General features: G+C 49.3%; 1 protein-coding gene across 1 annotated transcript in view; it reads left to right on the top strand.

The window, feature by feature from the left end:
• Positions 1–2183: 2183 nt before the first annotated feature.
• Positions 2184–8913, top strand: part of SYT13 (synaptotagmin 13) — a 58657-nt gene continuing 51927 nt past the window's right edge. Inside the window, exons 1-2 of the mRNA XM_063946269.1 lie at positions 2184–2500; positions 6567–6768. Of these exons, the coding sequence (XP_063802339.1) occupies positions 2330–2500; positions 6567–6768 (373 nt within the window). The 5' untranslated portion in view covers positions 2184–2329. The remainder of the gene's footprint in view (positions 2501–6566; positions 6769–8913) is intronic.

The raw sequence follows: 8913 nt of genomic DNA, 5'->3' as shown, positions 1-8913 counted from the left end.
CAATTAACTGGCTTGGACGGGGACCACTGCTTTGAAGTCGGATATCTCCGGTTCCCTAGGGCCGATTTTCAAAAATCTGGTACCCCTGGAAAGAGGGGACTCTCAGCTATCAGCCTAGGGCCCTTTTACTCCTGGGGCCCTTGGGCAAGAGCCCATTGAGCCCATACGAAAAGACGGCCCTGCCCCCTACCCTAACCGTAACCCTTTCTTTTGGGTGCCTAACCTTAACCCTCCTCTGGCCCCTACCCTAACCCTAACTATCCCATGTGGGTGCCTAGCCCTAACCCTTCCCGGTGGTGCCTAACCCTTCCCGGTGGTGCCTAACCCTTCCCGGTGGTTCCTAACATAATGCTCCCCGGTGGTTCCTAACCCTCCCTGGTGGTTCCTAACATTAACCCTCCCTGGTGGTTCCTAACCCTAACCCTCCCCGGTGGTGCCTAACCCTCCCCGGTGGTGCCTAACCCTCCCCGGAGGTGGCTAACCCTCCCCGGTGGTGCCTAACCCTAACCCTTCCCGATGGTGCCTAACCCTAACCCTCCCCGGTGGTGCCTAACCCTCCCCGGAGGTGCCTAACCCTCCCTGGTGGTGCCTAACCCTTCCCGGTGGTGCCTAACCCTCCCCGGAGGTGCCTTACCCTAACCCTTCCCGGTGGTGCCGAGCCCTAACCCCCCTTCCCCCGGTGGTGCCTAACCCTAACCCTCCGTGGTGGTGCCTAGCCCTAACCCCCCTTCCCCGGTGGTGCCTAACCCTAACCCTCCCCGGTGGTGCCTATCCCTAACCCCCCTTCCCCGGTGGTGCCTAACCCTAACCCTCCCCGGTGGTGCCTTTCCCTAACCCTCCCCGGTGGTGCCTAACCCTAACCCTCCCCGGTGGTGCCTAACACTAATCCTCCACGGTGGTGCCTAACCCTTCCCGGTGGTGCCTAACCCTCCCCGGAGGTGCCTAACCCTCCCCGGTGGTGCCTAACCCTAACCCTTCCCGGTGGTGCCTAACCCTTCCCGGAGGTGCCTAACCCTAACCCTTCCCGGTGGTAACTAGCCCTAACCCCCCTTCCCCGGTGGTGCATAACCCTAACCCTTCCCGGTGGTGCCTAGCCCTAACCCTCCCCGGTGGTGCCTAACCCTAACCCTCCCCGGTGGTGCCTAACACTAATCCTCCATGGTGGTGCCTAGCCCTAACCCTCCCCGGAGGTGCCTAACCCTCTTCCCAGTGGTGCCTAGCCCTAACCCTCCCCGGAGGTGCCTATCCCTAACCCTCCCCGGTGGTGCCTAGCCCTAACCCCCCTTCCCCGGTGGTGCCTAACCCTAACCCTCCCCGGTGGTGCCTAACCCTAGCCTTCCCTGGTGGTACCTAACCATAACCTTCCCTTTCCCACTGCCTAACCCTCGTCTTATCCCCAACTTAACGGTATTTTGATGCCAGGATCCCGAGCACCATCAGGATTTTGATGTCGTCATTATGCTGCCTGTCAGAAATCCATCATCAGTTTTTCGGCCACCGGGATCCCGTCCGGCGGCATTTTAACTACATTCCTTGGGTATGATCCTAGGAAAGAAATCAGCGCCCGTGCTGGGTCAGGTCTGCGCACACGGCAGGGAGTTCGCTAGTGCATACGGAATGCTCTGTCTGTCAATGGAGCACACTATGCGTACAACGGGTGTTTCTTGGTGTAAACTGGGTGGTACTTTATCTCTCCCCACTTTATCTCTCTCCACACTTTGATACATTCCCCTTGAGAGAAGGAAAGAGAGAGAGAGAGATAAAGGTGGTGATTCAGTGGACCCTCGCCATGTAATACATTGCGGATACGCAGTCAGGGATATGTCGCTTGTCTTACCTGACACGTCACAGAGGTGCAAACAAAATATATGCCAGATTTCTGTACCATAATGGGGGGAAATCTGTGCAGAATATGATCAAACTGCGCGCAGAATTAAATCAATCCCAAATAGGGAAAACAATCAATATATATATATATATTTTAAACCTGGAATACTGCAGCAGGATTTAGCTGGATCAGGAGGTTCCAGTTGCTGCTTTTATTGTATTGCACCTGGAATGCCTGATAGTCTGCAGACTGCCTGGGTGAGAGCAGCTGCCTTCTGTGCACTGGTGTCTCAGGCAGAGCTGGAAGCAGGGAATGCTGAGTGCCCATACACCAGGTTACAGTGTGACGTGTGCGGTAACGTCCTCCCCCTTCCCTGGAGAGAGAAGCTGCCAGTAATCACACATCACAGCCTGGACTCCAGGAACTAGGATCCAGCTCCTCATTACACCAGAATGGACTGACCCTCTGCTGCCCAGCCTGAGACACTTCCCAGAGCACAAGATGTTCCCAGGTTTCCTCACAGCCATAGGGGCACTCCTGGGCACTGTCAGTGGCATCGCTGCCCTGTGTGGCATCATGTGTTTGTGCAAATATGTACTCAGGAAGAAGCCACCAGACAGCGGCGTAGGGACACCGGTGACCATGGCGAGTGTCATCCCACCTGGCCAAGTGGTAGGTATACTTTTATCACAGGTGTTATACCAGGGGCTCCTGACCTCGGGGTCTCTGAGCCACCTACAGTGGGTGCCCTCCATCCACCCACTGGCACACTCATTGCTCTTCAGCTGGTTTTCTCATTTCATATTATTTGGAATATTATTTTGCAATGTCACAATTTATATATATTTAATGATAGCATCATTCTCTTCTTCTTCTTCTTCTTCTTCTTCTTCTTCTTCTTCTGCTTCTTCTTCTCCTTCTTCTTCTTCTAATAATAATAACAATAATTTGATTTATATAGTGCTATTTCTCTACCAGGACATCAGCCATTAGAAGGAAGTTATATATAAGAACAGAATTAAGATCTCAGACATACGTCAGGTTTCTGAGCAGAAAATAGGAAGGTGGGGGGGGGGTTAATTGCAGCAGGTTTGGGTTGCAAAATGAGAAAGATAGGTGACACGAATTTGGCTTAATATAGGACTTTCACCTGGTCTACTAAAATATCATGAACATAATAATAATAATAATAGTAATAATGATCCGCTGTAGCAGATGGATGGTGTAGAGTGGATGGAATCACAGTCTGACACATTATGGATAAGGGAGGAAGACTCTGAGCTCCACATGGAATCAGCTGTAGGCTGCGATCTTTCTTCTGAAGTAATAATCTGAAGCAGAGTTATTTGCATCGCTGCAAGGAGAATGTATTACCCCTGCGCTTGTCACAATTACTGTGCTGCTTATTTGTCAAGGACAAGTTAAAAGAAAAAAGAAAAAACTGCAGTGAGAATCTTTTAGCAGCTTAGAAATCCCCATTCTTGTGGGTTTTGCAGAGTTTAGGGCCCCTCCGTTCTCTTACACAAAATGCTGGCGACTGCTGCAGAACCTCTCAGGTACAATAACCACCAGGCATTATCCTGCTTAATATCAGCTCCCTTTTACTTCTGCAAGCGTAATCAAATAAAGATGTCTCAGCCGACCTCCCTGTAACCTGTAAAACGCCCTGATAACAATTTCTCTTGGCTTACTGCTATTGGGTGCAAATAACAGCTCTACTGGTGCATGATAGATATCACAGCAACGCTAAGTCTGCAACATGCTGGCAGTGGGACAGTAACATGTTCTGCATTGTACTTTCATTAAAGAACATGTGGGTAATCCCAAACCTGAGCCTGGAAATCCATCACAAACCCATGAACCAATATACTTTGACTCATAGCGCTTGTGAATATGGTTGTACGATCTGCGCAGAGTAGGCTCCACCCTCCCTCTCATTTACACAATCTTACTTTGGAAAATGTTAAAACGATGTACAACTGTGCGGAGTGGAGGAGGAACTGTCTGATTGCTACAGAGACCAGATGAGGGAAGCCCCCCATGTGTTGTCTCCCTTCCCCCGGGTCTTCGCTATGCACTGGTCATGTATATTCAGAACAGGTACTATAGAAGGTAGGCTAGGAGGCTACAGCAGCATTGCTGGGCCCCTACCCTGATCTTGCTACTGTATGGGGCTCCACTGTTTTGCTCTTGTCTACGCACCTACCTCATACCCAGTAAAACATGACATCACTTCAACCAACTCTTCGCATTGGCCAGTGCAAGCTGCTGTTTTTGTAGGAAAACCTCACCATCGTGCTCAGCACAATCTATGTGCACCAGTACACGGCGAAACGCGTGACATTTTATGCACATCTCAGGTGTTGCACGTTGTAAGTGATCTCCTTTGTTTTAAGGTCAGGATACAGTATAGTTCATAAACAATACTGTGCAGGTGTCAATATATCGGGCCTGATTCTAGTAGTGTGCTCCTCTCTGGACACCAGATACAACGCAGAGAGATCCTGTCATGCGGCATTCTCAGATGCAATCCAGCACCGATGGGAGAGATGTACTAAGCAGTAAAAAGAGTGAAGAAGTGAGCCAGTGGAGAAGTTGCCCATGGCAACAAATCAGCATTGAAGTAATATTTCTAATTTGCATACTATAAAATTATACAGAGCAGCTGATTGGTTGCCCTGGGAACCTTCTCCACTGGCTGACTTCTCCACGCTTATCAGAATCAGAATCAGCGTTATTGGCCAGGTATACTTGCGTATACAAGGAATTTGTCTTCGGTTTGCTTTACAACAGCCAAGTAGGTAACAGATAAGCAGGTGGGGGGCAAGTAAAGTTACACAGATAGGTATACGGTAGGAACACAAGTGAATTACATGTACGTCTAGTCAGTCAATGATCAGGAGTTCAGCAGGCGGACGGCTTGGGGAAAGAAACTGTTGAGGCTTCTGGTGGACCTGGCAGGGACAGCCCTGTAACGCCTGCCTGAAGGAAGCAAGTTACACATGCTGTGGCCGGGGTGTAGCTGGTCTTTTACTATCTTCGTTGCCCGCTTTTTAGCTCTGGACAAGTACAGGTCCTGGACTGAGGGAAGGTCGGCCCCGATGATCTTCTCTGAGGTTCTGACCACCTTTTGGAGCCTGCATCTGTCCCTCGCGCTGGCGGAGCTGTACCATACGAGTATCGAGGAGCACAGTACCGACTCCACAATCGCGGAGTAGAAGAGGAGCAGAAGCTTCTGTGGGATGTTGAACTTTATTAGTTGCCTGAGAAAGAACAACCTCTGCTGCGCTTTCCCAACAGTGGCGTCAGCGTTGGACCCCCATTTAAGGTCCCGGGAGATTGTGGTCCCTAGAAACTTGAAGGAGTCCACTAGCGATACCACACTGTCAGCAATCGTTAGCGGAGGTGCACTAGATGACTTCTTCCTGAAGTCCACTATCATCTCGACAGTTTTGAGGGGGTTTTATCACTGCTTAGTAAATGTTCCCCTAAAGGCCTGAATCAGAGATGGACACAGTTCATGCTGCTGGGGGCGTCTTGTTTCAGTAGTCACCTCCTGCTGGCTTCTCTGATCATGGCTGCTCACGAAGATGCAGGTCGGATCATCGGTGCGAATATCGGACATCGAAGTAACCGTCGTTGTTTTCACCCACCTTATTAAAGAATAACTAGCACCAGTCAGCACCAGCCAGGGGGAGAATGCCAAAGTATTTCATTCTTATTCAGTCATTTCAATCCCCATTTCATACACAGGGTGGGATGCATTAAGCAGCGCGTTCCGCCACTTATAGCAAGCATAGCGGCCGTAAGTAATGCCATTCTACAAACGCGGCTATAATTGCACAGATCAGCTCTCCCTATAAGAAGAACTGTCTGTTTTGATAAAAGGACTTCCAGGTTTGTGACCCATGAGTCCTTCTGCGCATTTGCAGCTGACGGGAACATTGTGGAGAAAAGCCCATAGGCTTTTATTAGGTAACATCTGTAGATGGCATTGCCTACCAGGTCCAAGCTCCAGAAAGTTTAATCTATAGATGGCATTGCCTACTGGGTCCAAGCTCCAGAAAGTTTCATCTATAGATGGCATTGCCTACCGGGTCGAAGCTCCAGAAAGTTTAATCTCTACATGGCATTGCCTACCAGGTCCAAGCTCCAGAAAGTTTCATCTATAGATGGCATTGCCTATGGGGTCCAAGCTCCAGAAAGTTTCATCTATAGATGGCATTGCCTATGGGGTCCAAGCTCCAGAAAGTTTCATCTATAGATGGCATTGCCTACTGGGTCCAAGGTCCGGAAAGTTTCATCTATAGATGGCATTGCCTACCGGGCCCAAGCTCCGGAAAGTTTCATCTATAGATGGCACTGCCTACCAGGCCCAAGCTCCAAGTTTAATTTTCCGAAGCTTGGTGCATATGGTGCATAATTTTCAGAGGTTTGACCACATCTTTGACGTCGCTGCATCCCGCCCACAGACTGTAACATGACAGGAGCTGATTGGCTGGTACTTTATCTCTCTCCGCTTTATCTCTCTGCTTTGATAAATCTCTCCCGTAGATTCTTATTCCTCAAGATTCTCAGAAACCTTTCCCCTTAAAAATGGGGGGAAATAGATGCGTTCTGAATGTGATGGAATACAGTATACACAGCACAATGCTTTATGTTCCAGGTATGAGGCACTTTGTTATTCATAACACCATATTATCTTTCCCTAACTTCCTTCCTCGCCCTTCTCTCGCAGATGAACGTTTACAGATGTACTGAGCCAGTCAAGCCGCAGGCAGAGTTCCGCTTCCCTCACATCATCTCCACCAAGCAGACGTCTCCAGAGATACCTAATTACAAAGACCATGCTTTGAAGACGACAGAGAACGATCAGAAGATTGCAGATGAGGCTGCAGAACACAGACCGGTGGACACAATCTCAGGAGGGTCGGTTTCAGGTACTAACTGCGCCTTCAGATCTTGCCGATATTTATTATCCTTTGCTAAACCCACAGGGACTATTGCCACCGCGCATTTGTACAGCACTGTCTTTACTTGCGCCTATTTACATGCTAGCACACTACATCCCATGGGGAAATTACACTTGGAAGTAAACGTACATTGCTCAAAATAAACGTGTAAGGAAAAATAGCATATTTCCTGACATGTGCAGAGCCGCGCGTCCTATGCGTGGGCAATATAAGTACCTGGATTACCTCTAATCATCGTCAGCAGTCAGGGGCATAATAATAACAGAGGAGGGGGCCCGTGTGCAGCCTCCCCTGAAGTGAATGGGAGCCGCTTGTGATGCATACGCACACGGCATGTCACGCTGCGTACGCATCGCAGTCCCGCTACAGAACGCTGCTATATGCAATAACACCGACACACCAGAATGAGGGGCAGCAATATATCACTGTAGGACTTGGCAGCTCAGGATGGTACTGCATGCCCAGGCCCGGCATTAAATGCCCAGTCACCCGTGTGCCCATGGTTGGGGCACCACTAAAACACTAAAGAGGGAGATGTTTAAAAGAGTAACATAGTCTAACTCGGTTGGTGTTCTAATGCCCCAGTGGTGACCCACACAGTGGGTGAGATATATAGTATATACTATGCGCAGAGCCGGCCCTAACCAATATGATGCCCTAGGCAACATTTTGGCTGGTGCCCCCTAGCACCGCCGCTAGTTCTACAGGAGATGCCTGGCATGAGTCAGCTGGCAGCTCTGCTAACGTCAGGCGCCTTTTGTTTATGAAAATGCATCTTATTATTTGCATTACTATGTGGCTAGGATGCACAAGCAGCTTCTGCTGATTAAAATGATATGCGGCATGCCTATATACTGTGTGCGACTGCGGCTGTATCTGCATACGAAATGCTACATTACAGTGATTTCCAGGAATACACTGCAACGTAGCATTTCGTATGCAGATACAGCCGCAGTCACACACAGAATATAGGCATGCCGCATATCGGGGGTAATTCCAAGTTGATCGCAGGAGGAACTTTTTTAGCAGTTGGGCAAAACCATGTGCACTGCAGGGGGGGGGGCAGATATAACATGTGCAGAGAGAGATAGATTTGGGTGTGGTGTGTTCAATCTGCAATCTAAATTGCAGTGTAAAAATAAAGCAGCCAGTATTTACCCTGCACAGAAACAATATAACCCACCCAAATCTAACGCTCTCTGCACATGTTATATCTGCCCCCCCTGCAGTGCAGATGGTTTTGCCCAACTGCTAAAAAATTTCCTGCTGCGATCAACTTGGAATTACCCCCATCATTTTAATCAGCAGAAGCTGCTGGTGCCCCTAAGCATACCAAATGCCCTAGGCATTTGCCTAGTTTGTCTATGCATAAGGCCGGCTCCGACTATGCGACACATCCCCACAATCACATGCATACACTCTGCATGAACATTTACCTCATGGGACAGCTCTTCCCAGAGACGTTCTAACTTCTGGGTTTATGACCCTGACCCACGGCCGTCAGTCTGTGGATGTGCAAGCAGGACAAGCAACAGAAATCCTGGGGCCCGGTACACTGTTATTTTGGGGGCCCCTCATCCCTTCCTGGTAGAAAGAGAGATGGAAATAAGCGTGGCTAAAAGTGGTTCTAGTGAGGTAGTGGCACTCAGAAGTGAACAACGAGGGCAGCGTGACAGCTATGAATACACGGACACACGCTGTTGTGGAATGGAAGAAGCTGTACGGGCTCTTTACCACTCCCGTCACCAGCTGACACTCAAACGCCCATTCATTATATTGTATACCACACAGTGCCCCAAATCACATTATATGCCTCATAGTGCCCCAATTCACATTACATCACACAGCATGCTACGGCGCACTGTGCCCCCAAATCACATTATACATCACACTGCGCCCCAAATCACATTATACTGTACATCACACTGCGCCCCAAATCACATAATACATCGCACTGTGCCCCAAATCACATTATATATTGCACTGCGCCCCAAATCACATTATACACTGCACTGTGCCCCCAAATCACATAATACATCACACTGCGCCCCAAATCACATTATACTGTACATCACACTGCGCCCCAAATCACATAATACATCGCACTGTGCC

Source organism: Pseudophryne corroboree, chromosome 11 (genome assembly GCF_028390025.1).
Source record: "Pseudophryne corroboree isolate aPseCor3 chromosome 11, aPseCor3.hap2, whole genome shotgun sequence".
NCBI lineage: Eukaryota > Metazoa > Chordata > Amphibia > Anura > Myobatrachidae > Pseudophryne > Pseudophryne corroboree.
The sequence above is the reverse complement of the archived record's forward strand: the minus strand, read 5'-3'. Positions and strand labels throughout refer to the sequence as shown.